This window comes from Canis lupus, chromosome 14 (assembly GCF_011100685.1).
Source record: "Canis lupus familiaris isolate Mischka breed German Shepherd chromosome 14, alternate assembly UU_Cfam_GSD_1.0, whole genome shotgun sequence".
Lineage (NCBI taxonomy): Eukaryota > Metazoa > Chordata > Mammalia > Carnivora > Canidae > Canis > Canis lupus.
In genome coordinates this window covers 2,814,910-2,831,918 of record NC_049235.1, presented here as the reverse complement: position 1 = coordinate 2,831,918, position 17,009 = coordinate 2,814,910, and the positions used below count along the sequence as shown (strand labels likewise).

At 52.0% G+C, this 17,009-nt stretch overlaps 1 protein-coding gene across 1 annotated transcript; it reads right to left on the bottom strand.

The window, feature by feature from the left end:
* Positions 1-387: 387 nt before the first annotated feature.
* AKR1B1 (aldo-keto reductase family 1 member B) lies at positions 388-15,474 on the bottom strand. Its single transcript, NM_001252416.1, is given in 10 exon segments — positions 388-765; positions 2,670-2,752; positions 3,594-3,677; positions 4,064-4,145; positions 4,459-4,565; positions 5,047-5,169; positions 5,470-5,547; positions 6,264-6,380; positions 7,061-7,228; positions 15,359-15,474. Coding segments are annotated over 10 exon segments (951 nt in total). The 5' UTR covers positions 15,425-15,474; the 3' UTR covers positions 388-722.
* Between the last annotated feature and the right edge of the window lie 1,535 nt (positions 15,475-17,009).

Here is a 17,009-nt window from a genome sequence, read left to right as displayed (position 1 = left end):
TCTTCGCAGGTAGGAGAAACAAGAAGGGACCTTGTGAAGTTCCAAATGGGCTTCAGTCCTCTCTCGGGTCTAACACACTGGCTCTCAGCCTTGGCTGGGCCTGCAAACCTCCATGGCCTGGGGACACCCGGGGCCAAGTAGATGGGTCCCTGGGGTGAGGGCCAGACATTAGCAGCATTTAAGGCTCTCCAGGTGACTCGAATGCGCACCCACCCCAAAGCTAAATGGATGAAATCCCGGGGTGAGGGGTTCCCGGCTAGAGGGGAAGAGGTCAGGTATTCAGTCTTCTTGCCCAGCTGAGTGGTCTGCTTTATAGGCATGATGGGACGAAGGCTGAGGGACACGGAAGGTGCCGTGTTTCAATAAATCAAAATAAAACAAACAGCATCAAGTTCACAAAATAACTCTTTATTATTTCAGGCAAGAAGTCTGGATGAAAGGGTTACCGTTCCCGGTAGCCAAAATCCAGGTGTTAGTGGCACTATTTCAACTTTATAGATTCAACTTAGTCAGAAAAGGGTGCCAGGGTCCTACATTCCCCAGCTGGACAAGAAGAAGGGCAAAACTGGAAGAGACTCTAACCTGCTGATACTGCTCTTGAGACCCAACACCTCACGGGCCCGTCAGCAGGTCACGGACCCACCACCGAGGGGCAGAGGCCACTCTACGCTACATACGGGAGGAGGGACGCGGGGCACCTGGGCGGACAGGCACCGACAGCTTCAGAACTCCTCAGTGAATGGATAGTCCTTGTGGGAGGCACAGCTGTCAGGAGAAAAGGAGGGACACGTCAGCTTTTCAGAGAAGGGATGTCGACATGACCGAGTACAAAAAGCAATGGTGTCTCATTAGAGGCAGGAACACAGGCCTCAGGGGCGCGCCAGTTCAGATGCACAGCCCTCCAGGCTCGTCAGCTGGCACAGGCGTGATGGACACCATCCTCCCCGTGTGCCCAGCACTGTGCCTGAAGCGCACGGGGTGCCAAGACACGATTCCTGCTCCCTGGTCACTCGGTCTAAGTGGCAGGACCGAAGAGCATCCCACAGTCTAAGACTGTAAGAAGGTGACGAGAGAGGTCAGGCGTCCATCTATGTGAGAGCCGGTGCTCTGGGGACACAGAGGGAGCATGGGGCCCTCTGGAAGCTGCCTGGTGTCAGCTGGGTCACATGTGGGACATAGGAAGCAGGGGAGGAAGGAGGCTGGGTGCTGACCCAGGGGCAGAGGTGCGGGTGTGTGTCAACAGGCCCACCCAATTGGGCCAGCAGCTCGTGTAAGGAATGTTCTGGCTCTCATGCTGGGAAGACTGGCTGGGCACAGCATGAAAGGCCCAGGGTGAGCCCAGCACAGGGCAGAGGACTCTCAAACCACCTAAAACATCCCCAAAGTCTGGCCCCCATTCTTGCGTTCCCTCAGACCGGGGTAGCATCACCCTGCCCCGAGCGACAGAGGCTCTGTAGAGCGAGAACTTCCCGAAAGCAGCCATGTACAAGTGTGTCAGCGAGAAAGCTTCTCAGGTGACCTGGGAATGCAGCGGCCAGTCTCTCCATCCCCCGCTAAACACCAGCAGCCCCCAGAATCACCCGACAGCGGTTCCTGGAGCAACACTGGACAGTGTATAGGGACCCACTGGAAAACCACTGTGGTGTCAGCCCTGATGCTCCAACATACCAGGTCAGCAGTGGGAAGGGCTCAGGGAATGAATGAATGACAGAGAGACTCTTAACAGACAACAGAGGTTACCTGGAAGAGGACCCTCTATACTCTCTCCCTCACCCACTAGGTCCCAAACTGGTATCAATGCCTACAGGTTAAGCACCAGTGACACGAGCGCAGAGAGGCCCTGGTGTGCCAGCCCCACGCTCACAGACATGGTGACACCTGGTGCATGGGACAGTGTCTTCGTCCAAGGTGTGGACCAGGGGGGTGGGAGCGGGGCGGCTAGAGGAGGAGCAGGGGTGGAAGGCGCGGGGAGAGAAGGAGAGGGACAGAGAAGGCTGGCCCCTGCCCCAGCTGAGGGCAAGTCCAAACCTGGCTCGGGAGACTATCTACCCCGGGAGACGGAGAAGAAACAGAGGCCCCGCACATGGAGACAGGAGGCCCCAGGCCCGCCACACAGGGAGACAGGAGGTTTCTCCTGGAAAGCAGGGAATGACTTTTAAACTTTAGTTACTGTACTATAGGAGAAGGGAGGGAGAAAAAAAAAAACAAAAAACAGCAACACCTTCCCTGTCACCTCCCCCCAATTCCAAATTATAAGCGGCAGGGAATACAAGCAGCCAGTAAAGGGGCGCCGGGGGGAGGGGGGGGGGCGTCGAGAGCTTTCCTCAGCCCGTGCACCACAGTCTCCCCACTGAACCCCTTCTATTAAGTCGGTGTAAGGAAGACTCATGTGCGAATTCTTCTGGGAAGGTGGCACAGGAGCCACATGGGATCAGCGGATTTCAGAAGAGCCTCAAAGATTTGAAAATTAATGCTAAAAATAGGGGGTTGCTGCCGGTTGGGCCGACCACGTCCCTGAGCTGGGGAAGGTACCCAGAGCACATGTCCTGGCATCTTCCCCACGGCCATGAGTGGCTCAGCTGACACGGGCTGCAATGTTTCCTGCGGCACGTGGACGGGACCCCAACACCACGGCCTCCCCCAGCAGGCCCTCCCCCAGCCTCACTCACCTCACCAAGGCACAGACCCTCCAGTTCCGGTTGTAGCTGAGTAAGGTGGTCATGTCCACACTACTCAGCTCAAAGTCAAAGACCTCAAAAGAAAAAAAAAAAAATCCAGTAAGTTCTTCAAAGAAAGGTCAGGCACAGAATACCCAAGTGTCCAACGGTTCTGCACAGGGCCATCGAGGAGACGCCGCCCTGCGTGGGGAGCCGCAGTGAGGAGGACACAGCAGTAGGACTGACTGGGGTGCCCTCTGGAGAAGGCACAGCACGGGCCGGGTACCACAGGGAATGGGGAGAGACCCCTGCCCTTCAGGAGCTCCCAGCAAATAGTACTGTTAGTCTCACGGAGTCACTGTGGAAACCAGAGAATGCAGCACTTCCGTGACAAGTGCCGGTCGGGGGAAAAGAATGGATCACAAGGGTTTCTGCCTCAGTTTACAGGGAGGCAAAGTGAGGAGGAAGATCAATGACTCCAACAGAAGCAATGATTGATTGCACAGCATGAAGGAGATGCCACAAAAAGCATGAGGCTCCCAGAGGAATTGGGAACAGAGCCCAACTGGGGAGCTGCAGGATACAGAGGACGGTATGTGACATGGGTCTATACTGCCAAGTAACAGCTGGACAGAGAGGACAACAAAGGTCCGTCAGGAAGGGGGGGCTCCCAAGAGGCCAGCAGGCAGGCCCAAGGCAGCACCCGGGGACCCGAGGAGGGCCGTGGGGTTAGAATGTGCAGAGGGCAGCCTGCTGTCCACTCCATGCTCTCACACCTATGGGCATGTGTGCAAAGACTACACAGGTGTGGACACAGGCTGGCTCCCTGCGAGGTGACAGGAAGGTGGGGGTGCCACACTGGACAATCCAGGCACGACAGGAGGCCCTGTCCCCTTCTCCACTGAGAACAACTAGGCCAGCCAGCCAGGGTCTCACCTGGAAGTTCTCAGCAATGCGTTCGGGTGTCACGGACTTGGGAATCACGACCAAATTCCTCTGCATGGGGAACCGGATCAGAACCTGCGAACAGACGTGCCAAGTGTTCGTCTACATTACTATAATCTTCTATGTGGTTGGGTCACTCAGTCTTATACAGCCACTCTCCGAAGAGGGAAGTTCCAGAACTTCACATGGGAGAAAACGGAGGCTCAGAGAGGTCAGGGTCATCCCACCTACGCCAGCAAATGCTGCCCTTTCGGGTGGCCTGTAGAGGTAGTCGGAGGATGCTACCCTCCCCATCAACGGCAATCTGCTGGCTTCCTTGTCTGTGCCCCTTTCTACCACCCACTCCAGGGCCTTGAGCTACACTTCCAGGGAGGCCATGGCTAGGCTTGGTCGCCTCTCCCTCCCCACCATGAATGCAGGGAATTCTGGGAACAGTCACGGGCACCTGCAGAGGACAGTACCTGGGCTGTAGTTTTATTGTGCTTGGCTGCGATCGCTTTGATCCGGGGATCCTCCAACAGGGAAGGGTCCTCAGGCTTGGCCCTGGAGACAAAGATGGCCCATGTGAGCAACCACCATCGCTTGCACTCAAGGAAGCTGGCAATTAACTGCCATTGACCTTAGAGGGCAGCCCTGCACGCCCCTCCTGATTTGAAGTTCAGGTACAAACTCCCAACCCGCGGGAAAAGAGCAGACATCCTGCTACTAGAACTACCACCCAGGAAACCCAACAAGAGGCTCTGGGGTAGGTTTGCAAACGAGTGCCGGAAACATGTTCCTTGATGCTGAGTTTTTCTTTCTAGCATTTCTAACCTTCACCAATGGACAAGAGAACACGATCTGCTAGGAACCTCACCAGGGCCTGTCGGGGGAGCCAAGGGGACTATAGGCGGTCACCACGATGCCTTTGGCTTGGCAGTACTGGATTAACTTCTCCTGAGTGAGGTACGGGTGGCACTCGATCTGCAAATGCAAACACGGACAGATGCTGGCCTGTGGGCACAGGTGTCGGGACACACAGAAGTGCCCCCTCCACAGACAGAAAATGATGTCCAAACAACATAGTATCTCCCTGATGAGCTAGAACAGCTGTCTACACTTCCCAGCTCCTGTCCTCAACAGGAATAACTGATGTGCTCATGGATGTACTGTGGCCGTGGGCCCTAAGGGTTTATTTTGGCTTTGGCCATTTATCAACTGTGACGGGTCTCAGGATCTCAACGTCTGCAGGCCGATACTCTGGGAGGCCCTGAGTCATCACAAGCCAGTCTCAAAGCCTGTGTCTCCTGCAAGTTCGGCTCCCAGACAGGTTGTCATCATGCTCTGTCCCAAATCAGGACCTGCCTCCTGGCTGCTCCCTGGGTGACACGGACCTTAAGTAACTGCCAGGTTCAGACAGTAACAAAGCAGGCTCCCGGGCACACCCTTCCCTCAGGATGTTTACCTGGTTAACAGCAGGCTTATATTTTAAGCCAGGTTTGTTTAAGATCTTCTCAATTTGGAGATGGTTGAAGTTGGAGACTCCGATGGCTTTCACCAGCCCTTCATCCACCAGCTGTTCCATGGCCTAACAACATAAGAGGGTGCATGTGCTGCTAACACGTGCCCAAGAGGACAAAGACAGGAAAAGCATCTCTGGCTCTGGTTTAACAGGTCCTACCCTTACTAACCGGAGCCACTGAATGAGATCTTTGAGAAGCCCAGAGACACCAAGACACAAGTCAGGCTGGCTTTACTAAGACAGGGAGAACAGAGACAGTGACCAAATACTTGAATGCAGTGAAAGACAAGGCAGGGCAGAGCAGATCACTCACAGGAGAACGGGAACCAGAGAGGAAGGAGAAGACCGAGTCAGGGACTGCCTTACCTCCCACGTGTCCACAAAACTGGTATCACTGGGAATCACATTGCCTTCCCCATCCAGTGGGAAATATTCCTTCCCGGCCTGTTGTTATAATAACAATCAGTCAATGACAGCCTTCCACAGACCTAAGTCTTTGAAAGCAAAGTCAAAAAAAAAAAAAAAAAAATCACTCTTAAGTACCACAGCTAAGTTTTCCAAATATAACCAAGGGCAAACCCATGGGCCAGCAGGGAGAAGGAAACAGGCCCCCAGACACTTGTCCTTTCAGATGGTTGCAGCTGCCGGTCAGAGGGAACCAGCACAACAAAACAGGGCTGGCTACAGGATAAATACTATGTGCCTTCACTCTGGCTGACAAAGCACACAATGGACCCTATGGCCGGAAAGAAGGCAAAGGATGTGATAACCCATTTGTTTGAGCAGAGACTCAGGCTCTGCCAGGGAACAGGTATGAGGCTTCCCCAGGATGGGGCCTGTGTGTGGAATGCATGACCGTACCCACGTGCATGAGGTCTTTGGTGCCCTGGCAGCTTATCACCTGGGCCACGTGTGTGGTCACAGTTTGCAACGGGACCACCAGCAAATGACAAAGCACAGTGCTTCTCAAATTCTGTAATGGGCAAATGCGTCTGTGGTTCACATTCAGCAGGCCTGGGGGCGGGGGAATTTCTAACAAGGGTAATGCCACTGGCTGCTGCTCCAGGACACACACACAGGGTGTGTGCCCGGCTGTACCCGAGCAGAGGAGGGCCTAACACATCACAGGCTGCACGGAGGGAGCACCCCCTGCCGCTTACCTTGAAGCCTGTGGGCCAGTGAATAAGGTAGAGGTCCAGGTAGTCGAGCTTCAGGTCGCTGAGCGTCTTCTGGCAGGCCCCCTTCACCATGCTCTTCTCGTGGTATGTACACCACAGCTGGAGCCAGTGAGAGAGCATGTTTTAGCTTGCGCGTAGGAGGCTGTATCCCAGCCGGGAGCCAGACAGCTCCAAGACGCAACCCACCCCTTTCACTGTGATGCTATGATGGCGGTGGGCGAGTTTCCATTGCATGCAGTGCATCCTAACTTTCCAAAGGCAGGCCAGATAATTAGGTCAGGGAAACTGCTCAGAGGGACCAAAGTGAAGGCATGCTATAGAATGGACAGGTCGGGAAGGCCCGGGCCCGAAACACGAGCTCTCAGGGCCACTTTCCTACACGGCTGGTCCGTGGGGCCAGCCTCATCCTCCAACCCCGTGTTCCTTTGGGCCAACAGCCTCCAGGTGAAAGATGGTGCCAGCAGTGGAGGTCGTCTCCAGATGGAAACCAAGTTCCGTCCTCAAAGATATCTCCCTGGAAACGGAGGCCCAACCCACAATCGAAGTCTCATCAACAAGAGGCTCTAGCCAACAGTGCTACACAGAATGACCATCCCATAAAGAACAGGTGACCGGTGGAGCCTCTGGTCAATCCCCTGCCCCAGAAGAGTGGCCTCCTGAGCAATAACCATAGCATATTCAGTGGCCCCAGAGGATGGCTTCGGCACCTAAGCCGATGCTGCCACTGGACAGGTGTGGAGTTCGAAGCCTATGGCCCAGGCTGCCCTGCAGAGTAGCACCTTGCTGACGACGAAGAGGTCCTCACGCTTCACCACCTGCTCCTTGAGCTTCTCCTGGATGGCCAAGCCCACCTCATTCTCATTCTGGTACACGTGAGCGCAGTCGATGTGGCGGTACCCAAGGTCGATCGCGACCTTCACAGCATCGGTCACTTTGCCGGGAGGGGACTGAAAGGAAGAGGAATGGGAGGCATGCAGTTAAAATAAAAAACGAAGCAGCCCAGGCAGCATGAACCCCACACTCTTCATTGAAGCTCCCGCCCATCTCCAGTGGCCTGCGGATGATCTGCGGCTTCCTAAGCAGCTTCCTAAACCACTCGCTCTCAAACGAGCTGGGGAACCGAGGTGCAATGCCGCGCGGTGTCACGTTAGGATATCCTGGCCACCACGGAACGGCAGCCTACACCACCTTCAAGAGATGTGCCAACGTGGTCTCGATTGCTTCTTTCCATCTGTTGTTTTACAAACCACGGTATAAGAAAAAACCCCTACCTGCATCTACTGGGTTTCCAAGACAGTGAGGGGCACGGGCACGGTTTCCTCCAAATAGTTCAGAGCCTTTTACCAACCGCTGTACACATTAACCCACTGCCCCTCCGGTGTCTGAGCTGGCCCTGAACGCCCATGCTTTACTTCTCCTTTTGGGTGTAGATCCTGACATTGGCAATCACTCATTCTCAGGCGGTTCTGGGGGATCACAGTAAAGTCAAGCACGTTACTGATACAGATTCAGAGGCCCAGATCTACAGTGAGACTCTGTCGTGAGAGGCAGGGGTGGGACAGGCCCCTCTGAGACATCAGCGCAGACATGAGTCAACAGGAGAGGGAAAACAGGAGTCGAATAGTTTTTGGGCAGAGCCGCACAGGGACTGCACAGCTGTCAGTGCCCAAGCCAGCTGCCGGCTCTGTGACCAGGACGGGACACAGGTTCCCAGGACAGACCTCCTGGGAGTGGGAGGAGGTGCTTGGGAGCCTTCAAGCTCTGCCCGCACCCAGACTGACCACCTGGAGGTTTACTCCGTCTCCTCACTGATCCTCTCAGACCACAGACGTGACAAATACACACGTGTGCAACAGACTGTGCAGTGAACACGGCGCATTCCTCCAGGGAGCTGGGGGAGAAGAGAATGGAAAGGAAAACTGCCCGGGGCCACGGGCAGCTGCACATGTTCACGGGTTTGGCATCAGCTGTTGGGAATGGGCACAAGGGGTAGGAAGGGGGACAGGGCGCCAGTGGGAATGAGCGTCTGGCCAGAGCTGCCAGCATGTTGAGGCTCAGCCCCAAGGCGGGAGCAGGGCACATTCCCCAGGTACCTGCCACTGCAGCTGGCACACAGGCAGAGGCATGACCCAAGCCAGGCCCAGGAGACTCGGTCTCGGGAACCACCAGGCCAAGCTTCCATTCTGTGGGGGGGGGGTCTCCATGCTGGGAGAATGGGAGCCTGGAGCTGCTTGCAAGACAGTGGGGCTAGAGATAGGATCCAGAGAGATTTGCTCCTGGTGGCATCACGAGTGGCCCTGGCTGGTATGCCCATGGGCATCTTGTAGGTCTACGAATCCCCACCTCAAACGTACTTTTTTGTGTGCCAAAGATTAAGTTGGTTATTCGGTTGCTTGGAACCAGAAAACCGCACGCTAGGATAATCAAGGTTGCTGAGAGAGTGGCACAAAACTGGGAAAAAGTTCATGTTATATTTTCATAGAGAAGCCAAGGACAGAAATGACTCAGGAGATCAGCTAGGGACACATGTACTGGGAAGATGGCCACACTGCTTTCCGAGGGAGAGAAAAACAAAAGCAAGAACTGTTTGGCATTTTATAAATTCAATTTGTAGAAAGAAGTTGTAGCAATTTGTGACAAGACTCCTGAGAATGGAAACTGTGCGCCAGCCTCCCCTTTTGGGGACACCTGTGCCATACGGGCCACATGCTCTGCCGAGGGAGGACTGACTGGTCTGCCCTGGGCTGGCCCTGAACAGGCCTTGTGGTTACCAGAAGGCATGGGCCTGGGCTGATCATGTCACTGAATGCAACCCAACCAGTGTGGTGTTCGGTACACACTGGCTCAAACTGAAAATATGGACGTTTTCACTAGTTTCAAACATGTTAGTACGCTGAATCTTTATCACAACCCCCGGCAGATCCTGTTATCTCTATAGTTAAGGGAAGTAAGGCACGGAAAGGTGATGCAAGTGGCCCACAATCACAGTCAAAGAGGTCAGGACTCAAACCTTGGCAAAGGACCTGAGAGCCATGCTCTGCCAAGAGGTCTGTCCTCCTGTGTGAACCCCGAGGGGGTCTCAGAGACATCAGTCACTGGGAGGACAAGTCTGCTGGGCTTGCAGAAGCCATTCTCTGTAATGAAAATATGCCAGAATCCACAAACTACCTTCAATCATTAATCATCTCAATCTAACCCTTCCCAGAAACTGCTCTTATCACTAATGAATCAGCCAATTTAAGATGTGGTAAAAAAAAAAAAAAAAAAAAAAAAAAAAATTTACATTTAAATAAAAAAAAAATCCCACAATAAACTTGGTAATGCTATGACGTGATTATACTATCTCTCCGTTTCATGTCTGCACTTAAAAACTCACACAGAAGGGAGCAGTCCAAACTGAAACTTTGAAAAGGAAATAAATCATGATATATTTCTAGACATCTCACTGCAGATCTGCAGAAAATCCTTCTAGGAAATGCTCAAATCACAAATGACCAAACTGTATAAATCCTGTAGACTAAATCATGTTTTAACTCGATTCTGCCAATGATCTGCCCTGTGACTTAGGCAAATCCACGCATGCCCAAGTCTCCTGGACCTTACAGCTCCAGAGCACTAGCTCAGGCACCAACCTGACCGTCTAGGCCGATGGCATCAAGGGAAGACAGCGAGAACTCCTGGCCCCGGGGCCCCCATCACCTCCACAAGACAGGCCTCCCTGGCTCCTCGCTTTCTAACACCAGCAGCCAGCCAATACCAACTGAGACCATCATATTAGCGCCCTTCCCCTTAACATACGCGCACTTTCAAAACCTCATCATCTTCCCTTTGCACGTAGCCCTGACCTGTCAGTTTAAGATAATAATCCTCCCTCTATTCCCTCTGCAAGGTTCAACTCCAAAGGTTCTAAAGTGGGGTCAGTGGTAAAAAGATAAAGTATTTCAGACTGAATATCCCTTGCAGTATTAGCCATGGGGATTTCTGGCAAGAGGGGAATGTGCTCTTTCTGATGCATTTTTTTTTTTAGAAATTGCCTCTAGTTTGCAGGTATTACATTTGCAATGAAAGGGGGGTGGAGAACAAAGGGAACTTTACTTTGGGGGAAAAAAAATCCCAGGTAAGATGTATGAGAAGTGTCCCAACATAATCCTAGAGTAAGGAATAAGAAACCGTAACTTCTGACGCGAACTTAGATTTAATAAAGAAACAGGGCCATGGACCTCTGAAGCCTTTAAAAGTACCATGATCACAGAAAAGCTGTCCCCAAGAACATTATTTAACTTCTTCCAACTAAAGCAGCTTTTTCTTTACAGAAACTCAACCAGCATCTAAAGAAACTCATCTTATTTTCTATTACTAAGCTAGTTTAAATACTAGTAGTCTCTCAATATAATTTTCTATTTTAAGTGTTCATTTAAGTGTAAGTCACTTCAACCAAATTCAAGTGTAACAGGCATTTGTGACTTCTCAGAATGTATGCCAAGTTCCAAAGAATTCACTTAGAATCTTCTGGAACAGGACCTGGCAAACTTTTTCTTAAGATGCCAGACAAAATATTTTAGGCTTTGTGGGCCAAATGGTTGGTCACAACCGTTCCACTGCGTTGCTACAGCACAGAAGTGGTCATAAATAATACATACGCATGAGATCCATTCTAATAAAATTTTATTAACAAAAAACGGGCTGGGGGTTGTAGTTTACTAACCCCTTTCTATGTCAGAAGAGCATACAAAGAAATGGGAATTAGGCAAGAGGCCCAAGCCTATTCGCAAATAAAACTTCTGGTGTCCGATTCCACATCGGGATAACAAAAAGTTAGGTATTCTGATACTGAACGTGGATGTTTTGGGAGCTAAGAGGGTTTAATCCTTGTTTTAATTTAGCCAATTGACAACATAGTGTCAATCATACTTAATCATATTAAATACATGTCAATTATATATTGATCTTAGTTGATTTCAGGTAAATTTGAGCAAGCTGGCCTGCTCACTCTGTGTGGCACAATGCTCCCTCTCTGCACAAATGGGAGACTGTGGATCTAGTAGTTTTGTAGAACACCAAGGCTTAAAACCTGCCACAGCCTTAGGACTCCAACAGACCAAATATGGGGGAGAATCCTGAGGATCACTACAACTTGCTACCTTTCAGCCAATCTACAGTCAATAGAAAGTGCACTTTCTACTGTTTGGTGCAGATAAGTCAACCCCACTGGGCTCCCCATCAGGATGTCTGCATCATTTTACAGTTCCATACAAATAAGGAGTTGACTGCGCTTTTCATTTGCCTTATCACATAAAATCAGGCAATCTGGCTACTATTTTGTATCAAAGCTCATCATCTGGCTTGGCAATAAACACAAACTAATGAAACTGAAATGAACTTCCTCGTGCTCAACTCGAATCAGTCTCTGCTGAATTCTAAGACAAGGAGCTCCCCACTTGGTTGAGACTGAGACGGGGATGGACAGGCCCTGTTTGGGGAAGACTGATTTAAAGATGTTTGATCTTGAAGTGTGCCAGTCGAGGCCTGCAGGGGGACGAGGCAGGTGAAGGGTAAAACCAAGTTATTGTCGCAGCTCTGATGCCAGCACCGCTACCCTCTCCCCGAACCTGGGCTCTTGAGGCCATTACAAGCTCGCTCCACTCTGGGAATGTGGCAGGAAAGTCTTTCTCGGCACATTTTCTTCTACTTCATATGTTCATAAAGGGGGAGATATCACCCTGGCAAAAAGTGGTTCAGTGGGAGCAAAATAATTCACTTATTTATTAATTAAATCTTAGCTTACACATGGTTTGTGGCCCTTTGAAGGGCCCATACTTTTTCCCCCCAAAGTAAAGTTCCCTTTGTTCTCCACCCCCCTTTCATTGCAAAAGTAATACCTGCAAGCTAGAGACAATTTCCAAAAAAAATACATCAGAAAGAGCACTGCCCCGTCTTGCCAGAAATCCCCATGGCGAATACTATAAGGGATTCAGTCTGAAATACTTTTGTCTTTTTACCACTGACGCCACTTTAGAACCTTTAGGGTTGAGCCTTGAAGGTGGAATAGAGGGAGGATTATTATCTTAAAGTGACAGGTAAGAGCTATGTGCAAGGGGGATGATGATGAGGTTCTGAAAGTGTGTGTATATAAAGGGGAGGGGCGCTAGTATGATGATCTCAGTTGGTATGTTAACATTTTATGTGGGGGGCAAGTAGGGAAAAACGTGTCCAATGTTCTAAACTATTTAGAAGAGATAATGCAAAAGGGGTTAAGAGAAACACAGTTGTACTCTACTACTCGGCTAGGAGTATGTAGGTGCATTATAATGACCATATCACCAACAATTTTTCAGCTAGATCAGAGCGTTTACTAGCAACAGGACTGCAGCTGGTGTCAGAAGTAATCTCTGCTTTAACGGATTCCTGGCAACACAGTGTTGGTAGGTGTACTTCCTGTCTAATGGGGAAGGCAAGCTTGCCGGGGAGAAACACTCGCTAAGCCGCACGGGGTCTGAGGCAGAGATGCTCACCCGTCTGCCTGAAAGCCTCCCCTCCAAAGACGGAAGGGCAAATTTAAGGACCTTTGATGCAAAAGCAGATGAGACCACTAGAGCCCTGTGAAGGGTCTGGATGGTGCAACAGATGTCATGACAGGAGAGATCCACAAGAATAAGGAACCAGCTAGCCCCTTGCAGAGCCACCCTCACTTCTCACAAAGATAAGCAAATGCTACTTAGATCACTCCTTCTTTTGCCCAGCATCTGTGAAGAAATATGTACACACACATGTGGGGGAAAAGGGAATAGCCACTCTCTATAGAACTGTTATACTTGGGGATCCCTGGGTGGCTCAGTGGTTTTGTGCCTGCCTTCGGCCCAGGGTGCGATCCTGGTCGGACTCCTGACGCATGGAGCCTGCTTCTCCCTCTGCCTGTGTGTCTCTGCCTCTCTCTCTCTCTCTATGTCTATCACAAATAAATAAGAACTTAGTCTGCCAGAATGAATGACTTAAGTGTAGATTTTTATGATGCTATTTTAAACAAATATATAGCACCTCAGGGCATTAAGTGCTGAGGTACAGGATTTAAAACTCTCTTTATGAAGCACCTCAGTGGCTCAGTTGATTAAGAGCTTGACTCTTGACTTCAGGAGAGTGAGATCAGGCTCTGCCCTCGGCGTGGAGACTGCTTAAGAATCTCTCTCCCCCTCTCCCTCTGTACCCACCCATCCAGCTTTCACGCACGTGCTCTAAAAAAGAAATAGCACATAGGGGCGCCTGGGTGGCTCGGGCGGTTAAGTGTTCAGATCTTGGTTTCAGCTCAGGTCACGAGTTCAGAGCCCTGGGCCTGAGAGCCCCGTATCAGGCTCTGAGCTCAACGTGGAGTCGGCTTGAGGATTCTTGCTCTCTTCCTCTGCCCTTGCTCGTGTGCTCCCTCTTTCTCTCTAAATAAATCTAAGATAATAAATAGAATCTTTTAAAAAATGTTAAGACCCTCTTTTTAACAACTTTATTCCTTATTCACCCTAGAGCAGTAGTTTTCAAACAATGGGCTATGGTCTGGCACATAACTTCTGAAACCACAAAACAGAATAAAGGTATCAGAATTCATCCCACCTAGTAATGTTTTGTGGATCTTTTGTTCAAGTTTTACGTATATATCTGCATGTTGCCTGCATCATTATATAAACCGTAATGATTGACTATTGCCACGAAAGTGTCTTTTTCACATCCATTCCAAGAGAATAACCCTCAACAGATGAGATTTAACTCAGTATCCCAGTCATAATTTAATTATGCCTTCAGAGCCAACCATCCATCATTGGACTTTTTGAAGGAAAACACAGATTATACATACGCTGATTACTTTGGCCAAGAAACACTTTGTGCGTGAAGCAACTCTAGGACCCTTATTTACAAATTTTCATCTGCAGCTTTTAAGGGTAGAGGTAGACACCACCCTCCGCTCTACATCAACTGTTTAGTGGTGCACTTGACCCTCGTCTCTCCTTTCCTTGTCAGTGTGTACATATCCAATGCCCAGGTCCACATTCAAAGTTCCTGCGAAAACCTGGGTCATCACTATAGAATGTAATACCCCAAAGCTAACTTCTAAGGAGCTTTTATTTTCAAGATTCCTAAAAATGTACGCATGAGAGACAGAGAGAGGCAGAGACACTGCAGGGGGAGAAGCAGGCTCCCTGCGGGCTGCCTCCAGGAGCCTGGGATCAGGACTGAGCGGAAGGCAGAGCGAGGCTCACCTGCTGAGCCACCCAGGTGCCCCTCCGGAGAGCTTTTAAAAATACCGGGTTTTGTTCCAGCGCCCGTAACACCACCGCGCCGTGCTGCCCACTTTTCCGACGACCAGGCCAGCCTCTGTACTCCTAGCTGGGTCTCAAGGCGCCGCGGAAAGAGGTCAGCGTTGTTAAGGCCCCGGGGAGTCCCCGCGCGCCAGCGACATTCCCTCCGGGCAGCGACCGCAGGCGCCGGGATTCTCCGCGGGGCCCGGCCCGCGCCCGCGACACCCCGCCCAAGCCTCCCCCGGGAAGCCCGCTCGGCTCCGGGGGAGGGGCCCGCGCCGCGCGTCCGCGGCCACGGAGACGGGGGCACCGGGGCAAGCTCGTGGCAGCTCATTTCATTACCTGCAGTCGCCGCGCTTAATCTGAGTGCTTATTCCTGGGAGAGCAAAATCCGGGACGAAGACAAACTATTTAGGAGAGAGACAGGCGCGCGGTGCCGGCGGGGCGGGGCGGGGCGGGGCGGGGCGGGGCGGGGCGGGGCGGCCGAGGGCGGGGCGGGGCGGGGCGGGGCGGGGCGGCCGAGGGCGGGGCGGGGCGGGGCGGCCGAGGGCCGGCGCCCCCCACACCCGCTGCGGCCCGCGCCCGCCCCCGCCCGGGCTCCTCGCGGTTCCGGAGCTGCGGGGCTCGGCGGTCTTCGTCCTCCGGCCGGGGCCGGGTTCCCAGCGCGGCCCGGGAGGGGGGTCCGGGAGGCCAGGCCGGGCCAAGGACCGCTCCACCGAGGCCCGGGCGGGGGCCGCCCCGGTCACCGCGGGTCCCTTCCGCCCCAGGCCGCGCCCGCCGCGCCCCCGGGGCTCCTACCTTCCAGGTGCCCAGCCCCAAGACGGGCATCTTGGCGCCGTTGCAGAGCACGAGGTGGCTGGCCATGGCCGTAGAGCTCCGCGGACCGCGCCCGAGGACCACGCGGCGCGGCCCGGCGCAGACCTTTAAATAGCCGCTGCGGCGGGCAGAAGGGGCGGGGACGCGGGGCGCGCGGATCCGCAATGGCGGCTTCTGATTGGCCGACCTGGGGCGCCGCGCCCGGCTCCTCCCGGACGCCTCTTCCGCTGGGTCCCAGAGGGGCCGGATTCTTTCCGCCCCGCCCCGCCCCCGCCCGCCGCGGCGCAGACCCGCCAAAGCCCGGGGCGCGTGCAGACCGGCCTGCTGCAGCCGAGGTGGCGGGCGTCCGTGCAGAAGTCGACTGGGAAGGAGCTCGGCTTTCGTGGTTTTGTTTGTTTGTTTGTTTTGTTTTTTAAGGAGCCCAGAAGGATACGTGTGTCTAACGCCCAAGCCTATAGTCATGCTCTTTGACAATTGGACCGACGTCCCAGCTCTAATCTATAGGAATCATACCGACCAGTAGGGCTTAGCGCATTTTGCTTTTGGAAAGGCACACCCCGGGGAAATGGCTTGCCCTCTTGTCGCAGGGCACCTTCTGGAGGCCGCGGCTGACGCAGCCGGTGTGTGGCTGCCTGGGGCAATTGGCCTCCCACTGCAGCGGCGAGCGCGGCTGATCAAGTCTTCTCCAAAAGCCGGCGTCTCCTGAGGTTGGGCATCCCTGATGAGCTCCGTCCAGAATACACAGGAGAATACGTTCGGTCTTCAGAAAACAAGACTCTTGCCAAAACGGCAAGTTTCGATAGGATGACTTAGCAGAACTCTCTAGAAGAGGAAATAGAAACCCACCCAAGAAAAGTTCACTTTAATATTATAGCTTCTAGTATTTCAAAATCAGGAGATGCTCAATAATAGGTTGACTAGCTTAAATTGTCAGGTAAGAAGACATTATTTTCCAATATGCCCAAAAGAAAGTTACTGGAAGAACTTGGAAGATAATTTGGATTTCTTTTCAACAACCTCTCTCCATGATTCTCTATCCTACCCCAAAACGGCTCTTTCTGCTCCATCACCCTCTAATCTTTCCTAAGTATGCAAGATTGACACCACATCTGCAGGGGACAATGACTCAGGAACCAGGGCTCACTAAACTCCATTCTGGTGATTTTCCACTGGGCGACTTCTAAAAAGTGTCCCCTAGGAAAAATTTACACACAACGGGTTAGCCCAGATACTTTTCCATTTGACTTTTATAAAAACTGGTTAGTTGGCAAATTCTGATGCTCTTGTCCCCAAACAATAGAATTTTAATTAGAACCTTAGGCTGGGGACTTGGTTTGTAATAAAACAGCAGTAGACTAATACTCTTCATTCATAACATTTCTGTTGATGGATTATATCCAAAGGATTTTTTTTTCCCAAAGGGCTAGTCCCTTGGGAAAATGACACACCTTAAATGATCAGGTTGGTATGCATGGAGGGGTCATCTGTAGAGACATGGACCCAATATGAACATCTTACTGTTTCTGTGATGATTGATGATGAAAGCTGACTGCATGAAGATATAATATAGCTAAAGTTCTGACTTTATTCTGTGTGCGTTATGCAAATGTGAAAACTCATACCTGGGCATCTT